Here is a 25,582-nt window from a genome sequence, read left to right as displayed (position 1 = left end):
TTGTTCTGTGACGCGTTTCAAGTGTACTGCATCTATAGCCAACATTTGGCAAGCGATCATTTTGACAAATTTTGCGAGTTGAATTGAAATGATAAATTATTTCATGTTGCTGTACTGCTCAGTGTGAACCGCTAGAGGGGTTTAGGAATATACACACAAATTGTTTGATATACAATGAGTACTTACTAAATAAACTTGGTCATTTATAGATAGTGATTTCTAGATAACTATCTAGATAGACTTGGTTTATATAAAATGAATACCTACACTTGCTAAGAATTATTTTGCAGTTTTCTTATTTTATTCCATTATTACTGAAAATCCAGGTTTATTACATTTTAATTTATTATGTTACACTATGTTGATAACTTCCCCCTGTGGTGCATTTTGTGCGTTTGTACATTTTTTTTTTTGCACATTTTTGTTTCCTATAATGAAAACAACTTGGATTTTTCTAACCAGGTTGCCTTGCATTCTAATAAAGAACATGCATTTTGAATCATGGATAACATTTCAAAGTTGAAATCACTTTAAATAAAACAATAAGATTAATAAACATCAAAAACTTATAATTCAGTTCGAATGATGTTAGATATTAGGAAACAAACTGGCCATGTTTGCCTTCAGATATTCAAATATTCTCTACAGAGTTGACTTAAATCATTAAGAGCCTAAAGAAATGTTTATTTTTCGTTGGAGTTTTTTTAATTTTTTTTTATTTATTTATTAATTCCTTTGTTGCTGCAGAGTTTTTAAATCAAATTTAAGACATTAAGACCTCTTTCAAGACCTGAACAGATTAAATTAATACTGTATCCCCATCCCAAAACAAACCCACTAAATTCAAGTTTAATTCTTAAATACATGTTTTCCACATATCACATTAAAATTGGTTTATGTATCATTATATAAATAAATACAAATTATTACCAATATTGGATTTTGCTGATACGATAATGTGCTGAAAGGCAATTAATCTGCCAATAGTTTTTAAACTTGGAGGCTTATATTAAATGTTCTTAGTCTGTCCTTCCTGTGATGGGCCAGGCAGAGGCTACAAGAGTCCAAATCGAGTAAAATTTAGATGCAGTTTATGGTGCAACCAAAATATCAATAACCAGGGAAATATTACAATTACAAAAATAAGAAGAAGAAAAGATTTGATTCATAGTGCTGAACTTTTAACTTAAGGCTGAAATACATCGGGGACTCTATTTTGAAAAGCGCTTCACTTCCAGCTGCTCATTCAAACAAAGGGAAATAAAATGTGCACTCCTACAATAATCTACAATGTATTACAATATAAACAATTCAAAGTAAACATGGTCATCATCATCATCAACCGTTGATCATTAGTGATCGCTTGTCATAAATTTCCGATATGTCTTAATGACTGCGAACTGAAAACACTCACAAGCCCCCGCGTGCTTGGAGAAAACACAACAGTGCCATGTTTTCACTCTGAAGGACGCAGCGCATGCATTTATCTAATTGTATTCTTTTGAAGTTTGATAATCACATTAGGTCATATCACGATTCCTGTCTTCCTGCTCACAAACTGAAGACCTCTTTAAATCAAAATTAAGACTTATGACCTCAAATTTTGGAAAACTGAATTTAAAACATTGAGACTTTATAGATTCCACAGGAACCCTGTTTGAGAAGATGTCAAGTTTTTTCTCAAAGAAAAGTTTATCATAATAATAATATTGGTCAGCAACATATCAGAATGAAATATGGCATAATGTGAAATTCAGCCTAATGGCAAGGTTGAATTAAAACCACATTGAGTTTTTTTATTTTTACACTGTCACATTCCAAATAAAGAGCAAATTATATAAGTAGCTGCTATTTTCATTTATCAAGTATTTAATTCACTGACTGGATTCTTAAAACAGGCATTACAATATATGTTTATTTATAATATAACCCCATTTCTATTTTGACTATATTGTGGTATCATTGTGACAAAGTTGTTCACCCACCCCTATGTGGCACTAGAAAATACATTTTTCTTTTCCTGTTTTCACATTTGACAGGTCTGTGTCCTGATCTCTCAAGGAATATGCTGTAGAAAAACAGCATGTCACCTGTTTGATGAACTTGTCACTCAGAGAGCAGGTGGAACCGAAGCTCTTCTGCTGTAGAGTCATGTTCTCTTTGGTTTGAGAGTCAAAACTCGGGTTCTCGATCAGGCAGTTCACAAACAACCACATGTGGTTCTTCACCTACACGCACACACACACACAAACCAGTTAACATCTACTGACTGCAACAGAGGGACATGAGGAAGTCTTATTTTCATCATTCCTAGTTTGCCCGTCATCCGGTAGTACCTGGAAAGGTTTGACAGTCACTCCGGCTTTATTCTTCTTCTTCACCACCTCAATCAGTTTGGACACAATCTGGTCTCCGACATAGTCAATGTGTCTGCCACCCTGAAACACACATAATAATATTACCATGCTCCAGACTAAAGACAACAACTGGGGGAGCCAATGGATCCTAAAATGAATATTTAGGAAAATTTAAGAGACATCAAATACAATTTTAAAGTCTCTATAAAGACTTTAGCTGGCAATTTGCAGAATTGCTGAATATTGATGGTTATTCAGAAGTACTATATTGTGTTCTACCCAGTGTTGGGTTAGTTACACAAAAACATGATTCACTTCAAATTACTAATTAGTTCTCAAAACTGAAATTGGGTTTAAACTGATTAAAATTGAAATGATTGATTTAAACTGCTGCACACATTTGTCTCACAATGGTGACCATTTTAGTTGCAGACTGGAGACCTGCATTATTTCAGCACAAGCTTAAATTAAAAGTGCTTAAATTTACAGTATCTGAGAATGCAGACATGCATCAGCCAGGAGATGTTTACCTTGGTGGTGGCGATGCTGTTGACAAAGCTGACTTGCTGGAATCCTTTATCACTGAGTGTAAGACACACCTCCCAACGCTCATTCACACTCTCATGAACAACAGTGAGAGGAGAACCAGTCTCATCCACCTTCTCTTTCAGATACAGGTCCACATAGCTGCGAAAACCACTCACCTGAAAGACATTTAAAATTAGACTAACCCCTGAAATCACAGCGATGCAAAGATGGATTTTCTCCATCATGATATGTTCATGTTGTTATCAGAGTTAAAAGAGCAGCGCTCCACTCACAGGCAGCTTCTTGCCATTGAGGAAGACGCGGACACCCTTAGAGGACCCAGCGATGTCGTACGCCCGTCGGGTCAGCAGAGCGACCGTATCTTTGTCTAAAGCCTGCATCTTAAACTTAGCCAGGTCAGGCTGGAACGTGATGCAGGTGTAGTCTTCACCGTCAAAGGGTTTGATCTTCGACTCACTGGCTCGACCCATGTTATCAAACCATGTCTTGGGGGGGGGAACAAGATTTGAAAATATTCTTCTTACTTGGTAGTTCTCAGGTCAGAAAACACAGTCTTATCTAGGGATGTCAGAAGTCCTGATACATCCATCAATTCAACAAATCGATACATTAGTTCAAGCTAAAATAAAAATAAATGTAACAATACTGGTCTTTCAACAGAATGTAACCAAAAGTTTAAACATCATACATGAATGGAATTTAGTGGGGCACAGATCAGGAAATTTGAGGCAGATACCGATCACTGATATTTTAACACTGTTCAGCCTTAAATAGATCCTTTTGTGTGTGCTTTTGTACATGCTCAGGGTTCCCAGTCTTCATAAATTTTCCAGGACATTTTGTATGCCCAACAAGTGTTATATTTAAGCAAAAACGCATGTATCCATTTAAATTGAGCTTTTATTTTGTAGTTTCTCACCTTCAGATAAGCAGATAAATATTCCATAACATTCAGCGTTTTACAGCTAATGTCACTTTTTTTTTTTTACTATACTTTCTCACTTTACTACTATTCCGTCAGTGTTTTCCACATACTTCATGTGGAAATCGTGGTAGAAGCAGACTCCGATAAATGAATTGAAAATTAATTCACATCTTGAGGTCTGAAGGGCGAATCACCACACTACTAATTCAGTGTGAATTCGCAAAAATAAAAAATAATTTAATAAATAAAACTCAGTGGACAGCACGTCATCGTTGTCTAAAGTTTATATCTCAACAGCAATGTTGGAACAGAAGGACATTTTTTTATGATTTAGTCGGAGAAAAGCAAAGAAGAGATGTCAGCAGATGAGCAGAGAAAGTATGAGACCGGGATTTGTTCATGACAGTCAACCATTGATGTCGTTTCACAATGCACAGTCGCCGGCAGTGACAAAAAAAAATAAAAAATCGTTTCAGCGATACATCGCAATTCTTTCTGAAACGGTTCTCAAAAGAATCGGAATAGATTCGGAGTTCAGTTTAAACAGCGCCAAAGACAGATACAGAAACAAAGATGCGTTAAGCGCATACACTAAAGTCAGGCGCACAAACACATGACCGTTTGTGCCCAAATGAATCTACGATCCTAAAATCCTCTCAAACCCCCACAGTCATCCCAAATAAATTCTCCCGTGACATGCCAACAAACAACATGAAAGACTAGCTCACACCTGTTATTGCACTGATTTGCACACAACGGGGGAAAACAACAGAAAATGATGAGGCAGCGGTTTGAGAGACGTGGGTGATGTTATCATTTAATTCTTTTCTTTTTCCCGATGCCTTTCTCTACACTCTTGCGTGCGGTCCATTTCATTGGCTCTTGCTTATTGCTGTTCACTCATTTGTCAGGACAGTGTGCACACCTGATGATAAAGGCCTCAAACTTCCTACGAAATCGAAGAACGAACGGGTGTGATGTCATTCAGAACAAAATCAGTCCAAAAACGTGTTTTTGCGTTCGTTTCGGTGGTTCGTAACAGCTCGATGGGGTGAACTTTTAGGAAAAGTTTTATTCGACAGCAAAACACCTTACTGCCATTGATCCACCTACCTTGATGCTGACAGCAAATTCTTTTTATGTTGTTAAGGGAGTTAAAATCAGTCAACATGAACACATCGGTGTGTAGAGTTATTAGCGAGCTGGTGTAAATTTACCCAAATCTGTACGATCGTTTTCTTAGAGACATTTTCCAAGATCATGTCATGGGATTTTTTTTTTGTTTTAATTAGTCTACTAAAAGAATAAAATGTTTTCAAGGACTCTCAAGTGCCCATTCACTCATGTGCCATCTGCAGCAAAAGCCATTCACACATCTGTCTAAAATAAGATATGCCCATGATCATTCTTTTGTCTTTATTCTGAACATTATCAATTTATACACTTATCTTTGCAATAGTATCAGTGTCATTATACCTTATTTGAACTTTAATAAAAAGTTATAACACATTAAATATAACGGCATTTAAGATGTAACGCCGGGGTGTTTCTTTAAAGACGCTCGACACGCAAGTTTTAGTCGACTAGTAGGCGTTAATTTAAGCCATTAGTCGACTAGTTGTCACACGTTTATGATATTAATTTAATTACCTGAATATATTTTGGGGGGGGGGTGCGCATTAGAAAATGGTTTGAGTTCCAGGGCTGAGAAACAATGTTATAAGTAACATTGCACTGTTCTACATTACAGAGCAATACTAAACTGTAATAATGAGCCTTTAAAATATACATTTTACAAGCGCACACATGAAGTGAGCTGCAGTGACACCGGCAAAAGCGGTAATGACTCTGAATGTGTCAGAAAAACCAGCAAGGAGACTGTCTGAACATTTTGTTAATTTCTAGAGAGAAATGCACATTAGGGTTGTGTCGACAGATGATTATCTCGGGGATCGATGATGGTCTGAGTAATCGCCAATAGCTGATGCCTTTGACCATGTCAAGATGATATTTGGCTCGTTTTCCCATTAATGTATTAAATTATAATTATTATTAGGCTATTATCATCAAATTAATATTACAAATAATGTGCCCGTAGACACAGACACCCGCTAGAAGAAACACTTTATTATATTAAGAACAGATGACAGAAAAGCAGTCTGTGCATGTATGACATGCTGTTTGTACGGAGGCGTGCAGTCTCGTGGAACACGCGCATGTAAAAGGTTCTCACTCTTTCTTTGTTTTTGTCTTCATCTATGAGTGCTGCAAATGACCTCAGACATCTCAGCTCAGGAGGTGTTTTGGGTTCAGTTCACTTTATTTCCACAGAGCAGTTCATTGTGAACGCAACTCTGCAGCCTATACACCTGTGATTAAAACAAAATACAAAAACACGTTCACCTCTAACCACGATTAATATTTGAGTGATTATTATCATCATCATTATTATTATAATTATTATTTTTACATTTATAATTGTTTTTATGTCTTCGTTTGTGTAAGACGGATACTTGCCTGACGGTAAATGGAAAGGTGGTTACTTATATGGGCCTATATATTATTTTTTTGATCACTTCATTATTTTCATTGCTTTTTCGTTTGAATATAGAAATGTATTTGATTTAAGTTTTTCCGTTTAAATAATTTAATTTTTAATGCAAAATCACTAAAGCAAGAATATTCACCAATCCCTCAGCCCAGGTGTTGCCGATGTAATTGGATACTGCAATATATATCTCTATATCTAGATATATATCTAGATATATATATATATATCTATATATATATAGAGAGAGAGAGAGAGAGAGAGAGAGAGAGAGAGAGAGAGAGAGAGATGATAGATAGATAGATAGATAGAGAGAGAGAGAGAGAGAGAGAGAAATTTATTCACACACGATGTATTTTCCCGGACAATGAAATACACAATGCACAGATGAAGTAGGTTCTTTGCCAGAGAGATGTTGTCCTTCATAACTGTTGTAAAGCCATCTTTCAAAAAGTTGAACACACATTTTAATTGCACTTCATTTTTTCCAGTTTCATTTTAATAATTAGTTAAAATAAATAAAAAAAGTTCAAAGTTTGAAATCAAGGTGTCTTGCTTTATTGTGTAGGCTTAACTCTAACCCTGCTTAACCTAGCATCCAACCAGCGGTTTCCTGGAGGTTTTTTTCCTGCAACCAACCGACCAATCAAAACTTGGTCGACCAAGACTCTTCTCATAAACTAACGTTTGGTCGAGTATTAGGGGCAGCCCTATTGCTCACGCGTCATCATTAGAGTTTCATATGATCTCATGTTACATAAAATGAAATTGTCAACTTTTTACTCTCGATGTTGTCGATGACTTCGACTAATCGTTTCAACCCTACATATTAGCGTTATAAATTCAGAATACAAACATACATCACTTTAAATCATCATCGAGTGATTAAAATGTCTTTTTCTGACCTCATGTGAAGTCTACTCATAGAATAAGGCATAAAGTCATTGATAACACATTGGTTAAGGTTTTACATGTAGCATCCACATATTTAAATGTACTTCTAAATGCCTCCCACAGCGGTGTGACCGGTGTCTGAATGTTCAGAAACAGTATACCGTTGCTTGGCTGTTTAGAACTTCTTTTTACCGCAGAACGAAGAATGAAAAAGGAACTTCTCCGGAAGTATATCGAGGCGTTAAGGGTTTGCAATACATCGCAGCATTTGCGCCGGGGTCATGTCATCATCTACTCGCAGAGAAAACAGATGGAACAGTGCATACGAGATGCTTGATACATTTCTGAAGCAACAACCAGACTATTTAAACTGCTTTACTTTCACCTGTGCAGGTGGAGAGAAGCTGACAGTTGCACTCTCATGGAAGTACATATCTCTCTCATCTTGGACCAGCAACTTCAGTTGTGGTTAAAGTTAAAAATTAAAATAAATAGGCATGGCATATATTAATTTAAAAAAATAAATAAGTAAAAACAATTAAATGATTTACAATGCTTACATTTTTTATATATACACATACACACACACACAGTCTATAAATAGTTGAAGTAATAGTATTCAGTGTGTTCTGATGGAGAACCAATATTTTTTTCTTGTGCTTAAGAGATTTTTTTATAAGGTTCTAAAAAAGAAACTGAAAAATTGTGATAATCTTTTAAACTATAGAACCATTTATTTAATCTTGTAGATATTCCATGTTTTGCTCACAGCTCATACTGAATGTAAAAGGCCAGTTAATGTGACTCGTTCTGATTTTTGAAAACAGCTGTTAAATAAAAAAGCTGAAAGGGAAATACAGAGTAAATCGAAATTTCGAAGAAACTGGGGAAAAAAAGAAAAGAAATTGGAGGGCAAGATGCATCGAGAATCGTTTTATAATCAAATCTTTACTCTTTGAATCATAATCGAATCGTGAGGCCAGTGAAGATTCACACCTATCTATTACACTAAAATATTTTCCAGGACAAATAATAATTTTATAGGACATTTAGGTATTTTTCTCATTTTCCATGACTGGAAATCTGCACTGTAAAATTACAGGTTTTCCAGGACACATGGGAACCCTGATAATTTATATAAAAAAATAAATAAAGAGTGGCCCTGAATCTAGGCACTGTTGGCTGATCACAGTTAAAGACGAAGATTTGCCAATAACCGATCGATCTGTCCATCTCAAATTAAACTGTGCAGAACAGTCATAACTCTAGATTGCTGCAGGTGATGGCATAAATTCATCAGTGAAGGCCCTATTTGAGTTTGCTGGGTTTAAGAAATTAAATAGTTTTATTTTTCATTTGATTAATTTTCAAACTAAATCGTTTACTTGGACACTTGTTACTGCTGTTAGACATCTGAAAAACATTAAGAACTGTTTTAGTATCTTTGTTCTTAACTTTTCATCTCTGTTATTTTATTACTGACAGTTTTCCTGAATGACTACTTAAAAGAATTAAAGCAAAGTTAAGTTGATTGAGAAATGATTGAAGGCTACATTTTGTTAGAATTTAATTTATTTATATTAATACTTTTACTAAAATTGTCGAAACTTCACCAGTCAAGTACCACAATTTTGGTAATGACAACACTAATGGAAACGATGAATATTAGAGAATGTTTGAAAGCTTACCGAATATACAATTCTGTGCTGATTTTTGTGTTCAAACCTGCATTAACAGAGCAGACGTCCAGTTTACCTGTTTGAAACATTGCTTTGACTCTCGGCAGGCCGTCTCTACCGTGAACTTAGTACTGAAGATGTTGCACAGCTTTGCACCGTATCCATTACGCCCACCTGATGACAACACAAACTGTTATTACACAGAAGAGCACGAGCCCCTCATCTCAGTCCATCCACCGCTGGCACCCGCTCACCTGTGACCTTCTTCTGGTCATCGTCATAGTTACTGGAAGTCAGGAGCTGACCGAAGATCAGAGCTGGGACGTACACCTTCTCCACCTTGTGCTCAACCACAGGAATGCCCTTCCCGTTATTCCACACACTGATGGTGTTGTTCTCTCTGCACACACAAACACACTACGTCACTGACACGCGCTCTCCGACCACATCACTGACCAATCAGACCGCAAGCAGCACTTACGGGTCAATGTTGACCTTGATGCAGTTCATGTTCTTGTCCCTCTGTTTGTTATCGGCAGCATTCACTGCGAGAATGAGAGCAAGATAAAACTCAGAGCAGGTCATCTTTATAGGGCTAAAATGAATAAACTTTATCAACCAAGTCAACAGTAAAACAGTCTACACTTGAAGCGTCGAAACGAACGTTCTAAACCATTTATTTGTCTTGTTGCCAGCGCGTGCAGCGCTAAATGGGCATTTACTTTTGGTGCAACAGGGTGTGAGAATTGTTAGATTGGTTGATTATCAAATGAATGGTTAGCTGAAGCCCTACATGAAAACAACATTCATTAAACCAAATGACTAAACTCACCCAGAATCTCATCGAAGATCTTATAGAGTCCTGGCACAAATGTCACATCTCTGCAGTTTATCCCCACATCCTCATCAAACACCCACATTTGCTAAACAGGAAGGAGAGAAAGTTTGGTGACAGCATTTTAAATTGATTTTTGTTTCTTCAGAACTTGAATCATAAATTAAACCATACAGTGCTGTATTAATTAAACCTTATCATTCAATACAAAGGTCACACTAAACTAATAACTTCAATTGAATGATCAGCTGACATTTACAAAAAATTGTAAAAATTTGATAATATGACAAAAGAATTATTACTGTTCTAAGTTACTATGGAGACCGGAAGAAGCAAGTACCTGAGTGACGGGCTCCACAGAGCCGATGTAGGTGTCGGGACGGAGCAGAATGTGCTCCAGCTGAGTCTTCTTCTGATAGATCCGCTCCACAGACAGACGCTTCTCATCCTTCTTCGGCTTACTCAGAGCCTTGTTCTCAAACAAACTCTATGTGTGACAAACACCACAAATATTCATGTAATACACACGATCAGAGGTAACGTTCATCAATGTGTCCTAACAAGAATCATTGTATAATTATTTAGTCCAAATAAGATGATCCCTTACAATAAGCCAGTAACTACAGATTTGGCCAGAACATCATTTTTCGGACAGTAAAACCTTAATTCAATATTTGAGGAATTTTTTTTAAGGAATATTCCGGGTTCAATAGACACCATTTGTGGCATATTGCTGATTACCATATAAATCCGTCCCTCTTTTCTTAAATAATAAAAAAAAAAAAATCAAGGTTACAGTGAGTCACTTACAATGGTAGTGAACGGTGCCAATTTCTGAAGGCTTTAAAAGCAGAAATGTGAAGTTTATAATTATATGAAAGCACTTACATTAATTCTTCTGTTAAAACTTGTGTATTATATGAGCTGTAAAGTTGGATAAATCGTCGTTTTAGGATATATTGCGTTTAGTCGTCATGGCAACGAAGATGTAAAGTTGAATATAACTTTAAACTGAAAAAGTTAAGTGATTTTAAATCACACAAAAATCATGTTAACACACATTTTGTTTACGTCTTGTGGCTATACTTCGGAAATAGTGAGTATTGTAACGTTCAAACCACCCCCACCCCCCCCCCGACTTCCATTGTAAGTGCCTCACTGAAACCCAAATGTGCTTTTTTTAAAAGAGGGGACTAGTCGAAACTATATTTTGCATATCTTGCATACTAAAGTAAAGCACTGTTATATCTAAATCTCAAATCAACGTTAATACTTTAAAATATTATCAAGAGCACATGCGTGTGTTACTGTTTCCTGCAGATTAAACCGGCCTTCTCATAGGCACGACACATTACTTTAACGTTTTTATGTAAGTAAATAACAAATTAATACCTTCATAATAAATGCAACACATGAAATAGTTTTTTAAAGATTTACCTTCAGTGGCCCCTCTGTTCCAGCCATTTTCACTGTATACCCCTCACAACGCTGTAACACGATCACAATTAAACTATAACCAAAACAGATGCGCCTTCTACGGCTATAAAACACCAAACTTGCTCGATCACTGACGATACCACAAGTTATTGTAATTAAAGATACGTGGACGTCCGATCTGAAGAACTAACACGCGCGCGACTGTATCACCGACCCAGTTTAACCGCTTTTCAAATTTCAAATCACACACACACGTGTCCTCCCGCCAACGCCGCTGGCCAATCGCTGTCACGAGTGGGTTGGGTTTTATATTTTTGACCAATGGGGATACTGAATTTGAGCCCTGCTCCTCCTACTTTCACAGGTCCAAAGGAGAGAAACCCCGTTTGTTCAATCAGATTTTTGTTCCGGTCTCTCATGGTCAAATCAAAACATGACATCATTGTTAACGTAACATGTTTTTTTTCTCTCTCTCTCAAAATCAAACTTTTCCATTTTCAAATTGCATAATCAGGAATGTATAAAACAGCAAAATAGAGCATAATGAAAGTTTCAAACAATGTTTATATTTTTGCATTTGGATATTATCGTCTGAAAACAGAACAGTTAGACAGACCGGTTAAAAGTGAAAAATATCAAAGATAAATGTCAACGATATATATATATATATATATAAAGAGAGAATCATATGTGTGAAGAATACAGTTGTAACGATGCTGGCAATGATGATGACGTGAAGATGAAGAACCCAAGTGCAGTAATCCAAACGTAATGACTAAACAAAACAACTTGACTATGGCTAAAAACGTGGCCTGACATAAACATCTACGATCACATTCAATACTTAACCAAGACACAATGGAAAACATGAGGCTTAAATACATGGGGGAACAAACAGAACTGATAACAAGCTATATAAACAATCAACCAATGAAAAGACACATGAACATGGAGTGAAAACATGAAAATCACATGACAAGGGAACAGGAACTAAACTTTTCAAAATAAGACATGAGTCAACAAAATACACATGACATATCCCCCCCCCACTAAGGGGCGGCTCCCGACACCCCAACACAAACAAAACATGTAAAACATGACATAAATTCAAAGTTCTGTAGGGAGCTGGGGGAGGGGTTGTCTTGAGGCGTGGGGCATGTGACCAGGACAGAGTCTGTGGGGGGGTGGAGCAATGAAAGGCGAGGGGCGGAGCCGTGAGAGGCTCAAGGGGCAGAGCCATGGAGCTTTGTGCCCTGAGAGTAGCCAAAGACTCGAAGGGCCAGGGTGGAGCCGATGGCAGGGAGGACCAAGGTTGTGAGGCTTGGAGGAGCAAGGCGGAGCTGGGGTATCAGAAGACTGAGGTGGAGCCGGTGGGACTGAGGACCAAGGTGGAGCCGTAGGGAAGGAGGTCCCCTGTGGAGCTGACAGATCGGAGGAACGAGGCGCAGCCAGGGGACCGGAGAGCCAAAGCGGAGCCAGGTGACCAACAGACCAAGGAGGAGCCGGAGGTACGAGGGACCCCGGCAAAGCCGACAGGCTGAAGGACCGCAGTTGAGCCGAGGGAACGCAGAGCTGGCCGCCATGTTGTGGAACTCTGGCTCGGCGGCCGCCTCCCCCACAGTGAACGTGGAACCAATGATCTGTAGGGCGAGGTTGATATATTGAGCCAGGCTGAGGGAACTGCAACCGCCAGGCATCAAAAAAAGAAATGGACTCATTCAGTCCAAATCTAAAACAGTCTTTGAGGGCAACCTCATTAAAGTCCACCTGGCTGGCCAGAGCGCAAAGTCCTCTACGTACTCCTCCAGGGGACGATTCCCCTGACGTAACCGTATGGGTCGAACTACTGGGTTCATAGTTTTGTCAAGTACTTTGTAACGATGCTGGCTGCTGGCAATGATGATGACGTGAAGATGAAGAACCCAAGTGCAGTTTATTTACAAGTGCAGTAATCCAAACGTAATGACTAAACAAAACAAACAACTTAACTATGGCTAAAAACTTGGCCTGACATAAACATGGCCTGCCATAAACATCTACACTCACATTCAATACTTAACCAAGACACAATGGAAAACATGAGGCTTAAATACATGGACATGGGGGAACATAAACCAATGAACAGACAGAACTGATAACAAGCTAATTAAGCAATCAACCAATGAAAAGACAAGACACATGAACATGGAGGGAAAACATGAAATCATATGATAAGGGAACAGGAACTAAACTTTTCAAAATAAAAGACATGAATCAACAAAATACACATGACAACAGTGTCAATATTGTCTTTTTTTTCTTATATTTTGTAAGTTGTTTTGCACTTTTATTGGTGCTGCTCAGCTGTAAATGCTTTGGCAATATGAATGTACAAATAATTGTCATGACAATAAAGCACCTTTAAACTTAACAACTGAAAACTGAGAGAGAGAGATTTAAGAAATTTCCTCTTTTTATTATTTGTATTATTATTAACAACAATAGTTATAATATTCATAATAGAAAAATATTACAATGATTTAGATGTTTATAAAGTAGCAAGTCTGATTGCATTCTTTAACCCCTTACTTATTATTTATTAACCCCTGGCTTATTAAAATGATAATAATGAATCCTGCTATACACAGATTTCAAGTCCCGGCTCAACTGGGCCTTTCTGTGTGGAGTTTGCATGTTCTCCCCGTGTTCACGTGGGTTTCATCCGGGTGCTCCGGTTTCCCCCAAAAGTCCAAAAAACATGCAGGTTAACCCTTGTGCGTCAATTAATAAAAGTCCTTAGAGGACAAAAATGTCTGTGTCAAAAAACTGCCATAAAAATATTATATATTAATATTATTTTCCACTTTCACTGACTTAGATTTTTTTAACCAACATCAGTCCTGATCATAACTACCAAATATTAATTCATTTTCAGGATTTTAACCCATTAAATGCCAGTTTGTTTACATAATGCCACTGTTATTTTTTACACACACACACACACACACACACACACACACACACACACACACACACACACACACACACACACACACACACACACGTTGGTGCAGCTATCATTATGAGGACTCTCCATAGACATAATGATTTTTATACTGTATGAACTATGTATTCTATCCCCTAACCCTACCCCTACCCCTAAACCTAACCCTCACAAAAAACTTTCTGCATTTTTACATTTTCAATAAAACATTGTTTAGTATGTTTTTTAAGCGATTTGAATTATGGGGACACTAGAAATGTCCTCATAAACCACATTTATAGCATAATACCCTTGTAATTACCAGTTTGTAACCTAAAAAAAAGTCCTCGTAAACCACTTAAACCTGCACCCCCACACACACACATTTCTCAATACACACATACAAAACACACTCTGACATCCATACCAACACACCCACACAATTTTAGCTGCATCATTTATTAAATTGGCTTGCAGTGCTCTATAATACATCAAACAGAAAATAGGAAAAAAGCATGTATTTGCTCCATACGCTAAACATGAGAAAAATGGTGCCATCTGATGGAAAATATTAAAAATGTAAATTTTTAAGCCAGGACTCCGGATTGAAAGCATAATATCATAGAATTCATGATTTTATGCTTTAATGGCACTGGGATCAAATATTGCATTTTGAATGGGTTTCAGTGGGGACATTTTTGTTCTGAAGGTCCTGAGTGTAACTATTTTGTGTACACAGTGTGTTATAGATGTATTGTAGGAACTGAGGTTGAAATATCAAAATTCCCCAAAAAATACACACCTTTGGCAAAATTTATGCCGTTGGCATTAACAATGATCGAAAAAAACAAAAATGAAAAAGACAAAAATGTCCCGAAAGTGAATTGGAGACTTTAAATTGCCCCGTAGGTGTGGGTGAGAGTCCCCCTGCCACTGGGAGCTGTGTCAGGAAGGGCATCCGGCATATAACCTGTGCCAAGTCAAATATGCGGATCACGGATAGTCCGCTGTGGTGACCCCTAATGGGAGCAGCCGAGAGAAGAAAGGTCCTAATATACCCAGATGAATGCAACATCCACATACACAAAAATATTTTTTATGTTATTTTAAATGCATTCATGAGTGAAGCAGACACACACAGACAGATCGATTAGATATCTGCTGTGACGGGGCATAAAAGCTGATTGGCTGTTGGAGTGGCAATAACATTGATTCATGATGCGCATGTGCCTCTACCCCCCTCCCATCTCTCTCTCTCTCTCTCTCTCTCCTTCATTTCTTCACTGTCCTTGGGTGTGTATAGCGTGTCTGACATTCTGTTGCTGACAACTCTGTGTGTGTGTGCATAGCAGCTCTATGACGTTGTAAATTTGTGCTTATCCAGGAACAGGAGTCCTCCAGCAGCAGCAGCATCCTGTGAACAGGACAGAGGAGCAGTATGTCAGTGAGCTCCGTGTGGGAAACACAACTATAGAGGTGAGTCTACTCATACAGCTTTCTATTTCGTCCATTTGTCATAATTAAATATTCATGATTTACAACCTATTTTGTCCTGATTGTCATCTGCAACCATTATAGCAGAGGTGAGCTATATTAATTATCTTTATAAAGACTGTTAGTACTTCTTTCAGATGTTTTAATCATCTGGCACTATGTGTATTGCATACAATGTTATATACAACTACGTAGGCCAGAAAATGTTGGTGAGTATATGTAATTTTTGTTGTTTTAGCCCTGCAGTGAAAGTAAGCTGTTATTTGCTGATATGTGCACACAGGTCAGATTCATCCCCTCCCATCTCAATATAGAGTTGTTTGCTATTGCCATTCCCTGCCTGTCAGCTACTTAACAGCCCTGCCCCCTTATTCTTATAGATGAGATAATGTGTTGTGTAGGGGGCAGTGTTATGGCCATTAGCGTCATATCTCCATCACTCTGAGATGACTTGAAACTGAGGTCTTGCATGCTATTAATCCTATAATTCCATGTCCATGCAGTTAGACTGGAGTACTTTCTTAATAAGAACAAAAAGTTCGACATTTGTGACTACATTGTAGTCCTGTTTTGTGTTTATTCTGTATTTTATGGAAGTTTAGCTCTGGAAGAGGCTCTGATTAATGGACCAGTGGTGATGAACCTTTCAACAACCTTACCTCACATTATCATAATCCCTTTCTGATCGCCCATTACATGAGGATATACAGGAGATTGATCAGCTCAAATAATGCACAGATAGTCAGGGCTGTTGGATACATAGATAATTAGATCTGTTGGATATATACAGTAGATAGTTAGATCTGTTGAATATATACAGTATATATATATATATATATATATATATATATATATATATATATATATATATATATATATATATAGTAAGATCTGCTGGATAAATAGATCAATTGGGTACAGGGCCAGATCTAGGGGGTTGCAAATGATCTCTATGCCTCCCCCAAGTGCAAGTGAAGCACTTAGTGTCATGGTGTTAACCATAACCCTAACGCGAGTGTGCTGGAAAAACACTCGCTCAACACCATCAAAAACACTGGCATGCATGGAAAACTCACAATTGTGTGTGAAAATCCCAGGAGATCAGCAGTTACAGAAATACTCAAACCAGCCCATCTGGCACCAACAATCAATGTGATTATCTAACCAGCCAATCGTGTGGCAGCAGTGCAGTGCATGAAATCATGCAGATACGGGTCCGGAGCTAATGTTCACATCAACCATCAGAATGGGGAAAAAAATTATCTCAGTGATTTGGAGCATGGTATGATTGTTGGTGCCAGATGGGCTGGTTTGAGTATTTCTGTAACTGCTGATCTCCTGGGATTTTCACACACAACAGTCTCTAGAATTTACTCAGAATGGTGCCAAAGACAAAAAACATCCAGTGAGCGGCAGTTCTGCAGATGGAAACGCCTTGTTGATGAGAGAGGTCAACAGAGAATGGCCAGACTGGTTTGAACTGACAAAGTCTACGGTAACTCAAATAACTGCGCTGTACAATTGTGGTGAGAAGAATATCATCTCAGAATGCTATTCTGAGATGCGGGTTGGCGCTGTTTTGGTGGCACAAGAGGGACCTACACAATATTAGGCAGGTGTTTATAATGTTGTGGCTGATTGGTGTATGTATATATATATATATATATATATATATATATATATATATATATATATATATATATGTATACAGTATATAGAACAGTAGAGTATATAGCTAGTTAGATTGGCTGGGTATAGATAGATCTGATGAATATATATATAGATATATAGTTAGATCAGTAGGGTATATACAGTAGATAGTTAGATTTGTCAGGTATACAGATAGTGGGAGAAAGAGGGCACTGGCTGTGCTGAAAGTGCAGGGCAGCAGATGGCACTGGGGCCTGTTGTCTGGACAGAGTGTATGTGCCATCTAAATCTGACCTGGCCAACTGATCAGTGCTGCGTGAGTGTACATTTGTGTGTTTGTGTATATTGTGTGTATATTAATTTAGAAATCATATGTAAAATCTAATATAAATTACATGTAATACATGAAAATGATTTCTTGTAATATATATGGTGGAAAACATACACATATTGGAAAAGACAACAAAGAGACAAATAAGTGAATAATAATACATGTGCTACGTCTTGTAATATCTTAGCCTGGTAAAGGGCTCATAGTTTGTATGCTCTTTATTTTTTGTGGCCAGTACAGAAATATTCTCTCATCCATATGCGGCCACATTGTAAATGTTCACAATTTGTCTGTTTTAGATTGAAGATGTCCTCCACTCCGCTGGCCGAGGCAGAGGAGGATGTGTTTGGTGAGTGACCTCTCTCAACCATCAGCCCATCCCCCCAACACATTAATGCCCAGATCTTCATTTCCACACTCCCAGTATACTGAGTGCATTACAAGAGGAAGCAGCAGGGCCTGGCTACACTCTCAGCAGGTGCAACGCATTGTTTTTGAGTTGTAAATATTTTATTAAACATTTCTGTGAATTTTAATGGCCGATTATAGTGGTACAGCAGTAGTGGTAGATGTGGTAGGCACATTGAAGAGGCTGACTTCTCGTATTATGTCTGTCATGCGATTTTAGTACAGACTTTGGTGCAGCCTGCTGAGTCAGTGTCAATGTCATCACATAAATTAGTGCTGAGATCTGAGAACAAGTTTTGAGAAGAAAGCGTAAGGGTTTGGCTGTTGAGCTGAGTTGAAGAGACTTAATAGAGCAGGGGTTTTCAAACTTTTTGATGCCAAAGACCCCCAGACATGATGTCCCCTCGTGAGGGACCCCTTTTCAAAAATATACTGTATATGCAGCTTTATATTTTAGAAATAAATTCCCTTTTATACTGCATGAGGAAAAATAGTAAGTGTTATATAATAAAGACAATGTGCGGTTTGCGAAATTAAATAATTGGCTGTTATTTTGTAATAAAGGAAATGAAGAAAATGAAAAGAAATTATTGAAATATAATATTAAATAATCTGGAAAATATTACTTTGTATTAAGTTGAGAGCATATCTTTTTCAACCCACTGTTAGAGTAATATTAGATGTACAAACCTGAATTTTTATTTTTTTATTTCATTTACATTTATTTATACTCTTTACAAAGCAGAATGAAAGAATAATATTGTCAAATTTGTTTTTTGCAGACCCTATTGCACCTCCTGGTGGCCCCCTAGGGGTCCCCAGACCCCAGTTTGAAAACCTCTGTGTAGAGGTAGATTTAAAGTTGAAGTATGTAATTTTTTCTGTGTTAAAATACTTTCTTCTATCCCAGCTTAATATGCAGAGAAAACTGTAAGTAAGCCATTCATAGGTTCATTTTCTGAAAACACTTTGTCACTGTGGCACTATAAAAATTAATCTGTTATGAGTGACCCTCTTAGACCCACACCAACAACGTAGCTCAGTCAATAGACAGTTCTTTCATCAACATGGAACAGCTTTTCTGTGGCCACACTTACCAACTGTTTTGCTGAGATCTCGCTCTTTTCAGTCGAAGGTATGACACACTTGTCGATACGAAATGGTGGAGAGGTGACAGACATAATGACTCCCCCTGACTCTCTTTCTCCGATTCCCTGTCACATGGAGCTCGCTGAAATAACAATAGGAGTACTGCATTAACATAAAGCATTGTAATAGAGTGATTAAGGATGAGATTCCTGGAGTAACTTTACCCGGTGAATGTGTGTGATTGTGTATTTATTCTCTATAGACTTGCCGTAGAACACATATGTCCATATGCAGCTTTCAAGTCAACTTGTTTTTATATGTATAGTGCTTTGCACAACACAGAACACAAATCATTTGTTGGGCCTCAGGTACTCAGATATGAGACAAAGGCAGGCCTACATACAGTCATAAAGCCCGACTGAGGCCTACGCTACCGGTCAAAAGTTTTGAAACACTTACTCATTCTTTATTATAATTTTTTTCACATTTTAGAATAATAGTAAAGTCATCAAAACTACGGAATAACATAAATGGAACTATGGGAATTATGTTGTGACTAAATAAAATCCAAAATAAATCAAAACTGTGTTATATTTTAGCATCTTCAAAGTAGTCATCCTTTGCCTAGAATTTGCAGACATGTACTCTTGACATTTTCTCAACCAACTTCTTGAGGTATCACCCTGGGATGATTTTTAAACAGTATTGAAGGAGTTCCATCTATGTTGGGCACTTATTGGCTGCTTTTCTTTATTATTTGGTCCACGTCATCCATTTCAAAAACCTTTTTTTTTAAATTACATTTTAGAATTATAATGAAATAAATTAATATGGTGGCACAATTATATTTTTGTCTACAAAACTAATTTCAAACATTTAAGCATACGCCTTCAGATCAAAAGATTTTAAAGATCATGAGAATCATTTCAGTCAAGTGTTTCAAAACTTTTGACCAGTAGTGTACTCACAGCCTGATAACAACCGCGCCAAAATCAAACAAATCCTGGGGGAGTAGACTCAATTAAACTAATATATTCATACCATTTAAGTCAGGTCTCTGTCAAACAAAGTGCGACGAACTAGGATCTGTAATAATTAAATTTACAATGAGTTTTTTTTATTTTTTTTTAATTTTTTTTATGAAAGAGCTCTAATGTCTAGTAGCCCAAACTTTATTTGATGATATTTTTGTTATTTTATAGTTTGAGATCAATCAAATATTTTCTAAATGTCTTAAAGGTTTTGTGTTTGGTAGTTCGGGGAACAGACACAGTCACAGATTTCTAGGTGATACAGTCTCTGTGTATTGTAGTTTATGTGACCTGTGTGAGTCTCAAGGCAGCTAGCAGACGGCTGGTTTAGCCAGTCTGTCTGCTTCCTGACTTGAACCCTGGTGAGTCAAACACTAACACTATTAAGACTATAAGTCAAATTACTAGACAGGTTTTGTGGCACTTTTCCTTTAGGGATGGTGTCTGTCTCTCTTAAGCAGGTCAGGTCTACCCCCAAAACTCATCCAATTTTCTATTAATGCTTTGCTATTCTTCGGACACCACTTAGACATACAGCAATTCAGTGGCAATCATCTACTACAGTGGTTCTCAACCTGGGGGTCGGGACCCACTAGGGGGCCTCAGTACACTTCCAGGGGGGCTTCAAGATCTCTTAAAATAATTTAAAATATTATAGATTATTATAATTGTTATATAGTTATTATAATTCAACTTACTGAAAATGCAAAAAATGTAATGACTCCCTTCAACAACTTGTTTTTTATGAAGAATATACAGTTCTAGACATTTCTGGAATCACAAGTTTTTTGGAAATATCTTATAATAGATATATCTTATAATATAAATATCGTATAGCCTACATGGGGGGCCTTTGAATGTTTTCTCTGACAATGGGGGGCCTTGGAGTCAAAAAGGTTGAGAACCACTGATCTACTACGCATCTCTACATCGTGATAAGCAGGGAGGGGTCAGAGCAAATTACAGTGTCTGAAATTGTTTTTGCAAGTTCACAGACCTCTTTGACACTATCTAAAGTGATCTCCGACTGGCGAAGACAGACATCATTAGTCTTAACAATCTTAGAAAATGTTTAGGATAAGCCAGCACTTTTAAATTTGCTCTGATGTCAGGCATTCTCACCCCCACATTTGATAATGGTGGATGGAGTCTCTTTCCTTAAAAGAGAATCCCCTTTAACCAGGACACTTTCAACAGGCTTCTCAGTGGGTGCATCACTGAGTGGGAACAACCTGTTGGAAACTCTAAAAGAACGGGAGAGTGGTGTGGCTTTGCTCTGTGGCTATGCTGCTGAGTCGTCACCCATTCGCTCTGCTGCAGGGGCTCTATTGCCAGAACCGTAGAGCGTACATGGCTCGCTGTACTAGCCATATCCAAAACAGTATTTAAGTGGAGAATAAAAAGCCAAAAAGCGGATGCATGCAATGAAATCAATAAAAAGATAAGTGCAGTTAGGGCTCAAGATGGCGCCGAGTATGGCTGCTGCGTTAAGAGCTCCGACACAACATAGCAATGTTTTGTTTGTTTTGTTCACAATTCTTATGTTTTTTTGTCTCGGATGTTGTCTGCCTTATTGTCTACGACAGACAAGCACTTTTGGACATTGGTTCAGCGATCTCACACCGAAAACCGGACTTCACATTCCTCAATGCCGACCCGCTGTTTACAAACACGCAAGCAGAGCCCTTTGTCTGGGCAGCACGGCCGCGGAAACGCAGGAGGAAAAGGGGAAACAGAGCGGGCGTTCTCATCAGAGTAAGACACCGCGCAAATCGACCCCCGCTACCCACTATTCTACTGGCAAATGTTCAGTCTCTGGATAACAAGCTCTGCGAGCTGAAAGCGCGGATCTCTTTCCAACGAGAGATGAGGGACTGCTGCATTATCTGCCTAGCAGAAACTTGGATGTCTGAGGAGATTCCAGACTCAGCCATTGAACCCGCGGGGTTCTCCGTACACCGAGCTGACAGAGCGAAAGACCTCTCAGGTAAAAGCAGAGGTGGTGGTGTATGTTTTATGATCAACAAATCCTGGTGTGATCAGAGGAACGTACATTCTATCAAGTCTTTCTGTTCTCCTGATCTGGAATTTCTTATGCTTCTGTGTCGACCATTCTGCTACCAAGGGAATTCACAGCGGTCATTATCACTGCTGTGTACATCCCCCACAAGCCGACACAGACCGGGCACTCAAGGAACTGTATGGGATTATAAGTGAGCAGGAAACCGCGCACCCTGAGGCTGCATTCATTGTGACCGGGGACTTTAATAAAGCCAGTTTAAAATCAGTCGCACCAAAATATCACCAGCACATTAGTTTCAACACATGAGGGGACCGGGTTTTGGACCATTGCTACTCTCCATTCCGAGATGGCTACAAATCCCTCCCCCGCCCACCATTTGGCAAATCGGACCACTCTTCCATTCTGCTTCTGCCCGCTTACAGGCAGAAATTGAAACAGGAAGCACCCACCCTCAGAACGATCCAGTGCTGGTCAGACCAATCAGACTCTACGCTACAAGACTGTTTTGATCACACGGACTGGGAGATGTTCCGGTCTGCCTCTGATGACGACATCGAGCTTTACGCTGATAGCGTAATGTGTTTCATCAGAACGTGCATAGAGGAAGTGATTCCGACCAGTACTGTACGAATCTATCCGAATCAGAAGCCATGGATCAATAGCAATGTTCGCGCGGCACTTAATGTGCGGACCTCCGCTTTTAATTCCGGGAACGCGGAGGAGCATAAAAAAGCCAGTTATGCCCTCCGAAAAACTATCAAACAGGAGCAAGATTGAAGGACAGTTTAACACCACCAACTCTAGAAGCATGTGGCAGGGAATTAACATCATCACGGACTTTAAAGGGAATAAAAACTCCACCATGAACACCGCTGCCTCTCTACCGGATGAGCTAAATACTTTTTATGCTTGTTTCGAGGGAAATAACACCGCCCTCGCGGAGAGAGCTCTCGCGGCTGAAGCTACAGAGGTTAGTTCACTCTCCATCTCTGTAGCGGATGTAACCCGATGCTTCCGACGGGTGAATATCCGCAAAGCCGCTGGCTCAGACGGCATTCCGGGCCGCGTCATCAGAGCGTGCGCGAACCAACTGGCTGGTGTTTCTATGGACATTTTCAACCTTTCCCTCTCTTTGTCTGTAGTCCCCACATGCTTTAAAACATCCACCATTGTGCCTGTACCAAAACAATCCAAAATAACTTGTTTAAATGACTGGCGTCCTGTTGCTCTGACCCCCATCATCAGCAAATGTTTTGAGAGACTAATCAGAGATTACATCTGCTCTGTATTGCCACTCAATCTTGACCCGCTGCAGTTTGCTTACCGCAACAACCGCTCCACTGATGATGCCATTGCATCTACAATACACACTGCTCTCTCCCACCTGGAAAAAAGGAACAGTTATGTGAGAATGTTGTTAGTAGACTACAGCTCAGCATTCAACACCATAGTGCCCTCCAAGCTAGATGAGAAACTCCGGGCTCTGGGCTTAAACAGCTCGCTGTGCAGCTGGATCCTGGACTTCCTGTCAAGCAGACGCCAGGTGGTTAGAATAGGCAGCAACATCTCCTCATCACTGACCCTCAACACTGGAGCCCCACAGGGCTGTGTTCTCAGCCCACTCCTGTATTCCTTGTACACACATGACTGTGTGGCAACACATAGCTCCAATGCCATCATTAAGTTTGCTGATGATATGACGGTGGTAGATCTGATCACTGACAATGATGAAACAGCCTACAGAGAGGAGGTGCACACTCTGACACACTGGTGTCAGGAGCTCAACATCTCCCTCAACGTCAGTAAGACAAAGGAGCTTGTGGTGGACTTCAGAAGAAAAGACAGAGAACACAGTCCCATCACCATCAATGGAGCACCAGTGGAGAGAGTCAGCAGCTTCAAGTTCCTGGGTGTCCACATCACTGAGGAACTCACATGGTCCGTCCACACTGAAGTCGTTGTGAAGAAGGCTCATCAGCGCCTCTTCTTCCTGAGACGGCTGAGGAAGTTTGGAATGAACCGCCACATCCTCACACGGTTCTACACCTGCACTGTGGAGAGCATCTTGACTGGCTGTATCTCCGCCTGGTATGGCAATAGCACCGCCCACAACCGCAAAGCACTGCAAAGGGTGGTGCGAACTGCCAGACACATCATCGGAGGTGAGCTTCCCTCCCTCCAGGAAATATATACAAGGCGGTGTGTGAAAAAAGCTTGGAGGATCATCAGAGACTCCAGCCACCCGAGCCATGGGCTGTTCTCACTGCTACCATCAGGTAGGTGGTATCGCAGCATCAGGACCCACACCAGCCGACTCCATGATAGCTTCTTCCCCCAAGCAATCAGACTTCTGAACTCTTGATCTCCCACGATCAAAATACATCAGCACTGCACTTTATTACCCTTACTCTTATATCTCACACCGGACTGTCATAAATTATATTATTATTATTATATTATGTTCTCTCTTAACAACTGACTATCAACCGTCAGCCTGAATGTCAATACAGTACAATACTGTACATTCTATATATATATATATATATATATATATATATATATATATATATATATATATATACTTTTTTTTATATATTTTTATTTTTAATTTTTATTGAATAATGTGTATCTATATAGTAAAAAAAAAAAAAAAAAAAAAAACAGCGTATTGTATACTGTACAGTGTATGTTATTATTTGTATATTGTTGAGTGTAATTATGTGTATAACAGATGTTTAAATTGTGTTGTATTAATTTGATGTTATTTTTAATTGGTATATGTCTCATCACTGTCACGACTGCTATGTTGATCAGAACTGCACCCAAGTATTTCACACACCATTGCACTTGTGTATATGGCTGTGTGACAATAAAGTGATTTGATTTGATTTTGATTAGTGTTTTAATAGAAAGATAAAACAGAGAAGAAAAATAGAGAAGGCTTAGCAGGCTAGCAGGCTACAAACACAAACTTGAGCTATGTGCCAGCAGCAACATGAACAGGAAGTGTCCTTCAGGTTCAAGGAGTTTCAGTCAGTAAAGTATTTATGTTCAATAAAAACAGACTGTTCTGCCTCCAATTTCTGATTTCATTAGTCATTTTAGTATAGGAGAATGCCATAAAAACACTTGGTGACAGAATCAATATGGATTAAAATCCGCATTTGTGATGATATGTGGGTTTGAGTATGATCGCTGATGAAAATGTTCAGATCACAGGATTTTTTCTAGTGGCCCAGTCGGGCCAGTGCTTCAGATGTTTACTGGCCCCGCCAAAATTTTCACTGGCCCCAACACAAAAATTATAAATAGCTGTTTTTACCATCATGGCTTTAAAAATGTGTCCTAAGATAAATATTTTTTTACATAT

At 38.6% G+C, this 25,582-nt stretch overlaps 2 protein-coding genes across 5 annotated transcripts in view; one reads left to right on the top strand and one right to left on the bottom strand.

Moving 5' to 3' along the window:
- The window catches only part of top2a (DNA topoisomerase II alpha), a 60,541-nt gene extending 49,082 nt beyond the window's left edge, over positions 1–11,459 (bottom strand). Inside the window, exons 1-10 of the mRNA XM_051674462.1 lie at positions 11,225–11,459; positions 10,128–10,274; positions 9,785–9,875; positions 9,434–9,497; positions 9,207–9,352; positions 9,029–9,126; positions 3,179–3,391; positions 2,888–3,061; positions 2,337–2,438; positions 2,091–2,228 (exon numbers count right to left, since the gene is read on the bottom strand). Coding sequence (XP_051530422.1) covers positions 2,091–2,228; positions 2,337–2,438; positions 2,888–3,061; positions 3,179–3,391; positions 9,029–9,126; positions 9,207–9,352; positions 9,434–9,497; positions 9,785–9,875; positions 10,128–10,274; positions 11,225–11,251 — 1,200 coding nt within the window. The 5' untranslated portion in view covers positions 11,252–11,459. The remainder of the gene's footprint in view (positions 1–2,090; positions 2,229–2,336; positions 2,439–2,887; positions 3,062–3,178; positions 3,392–9,028; positions 9,127–9,206; positions 9,353–9,433; positions 9,498–9,784; positions 9,876–10,127; positions 10,275–11,224) is intronic.
- Positions 11,460–15,459: 4,000 nt separating this feature from the next.
- The window catches only part of samd14 (sterile alpha motif domain containing 14), a 43,966-nt gene continuing 33,843 nt past the window's right edge, over positions 15,460–25,582 (top strand). For 3 of the 4 annotated variants that reach the window (XM_051674537.1, XM_051674535.1, XM_051674538.1), the window contains exons 1-2: positions 15,499–15,662; positions 17,961–18,010. In XM_051674537.1, coding sequence (XP_051530497.1) covers positions 17,968–18,010 — 43 coding nt within the window. In that variant the 5' untranslated portion in view covers positions 15,499–15,662; positions 17,961–17,967. The other variant, XM_051674536.1, reaches the window with a different exon arrangement.

Source organism: Myxocyprinus asiaticus, chromosome 36 (genome assembly GCF_019703515.2).
Source record: "Myxocyprinus asiaticus isolate MX2 ecotype Aquarium Trade chromosome 36, UBuf_Myxa_2, whole genome shotgun sequence".
NCBI lineage: Eukaryota > Metazoa > Chordata > Actinopteri > Cypriniformes > Catostomidae > Myxocyprinus > Myxocyprinus asiaticus.
Note: the sequence above shows the minus strand (reverse complement) of the source record. Positions and strands in the feature narration are given on the sequence as shown.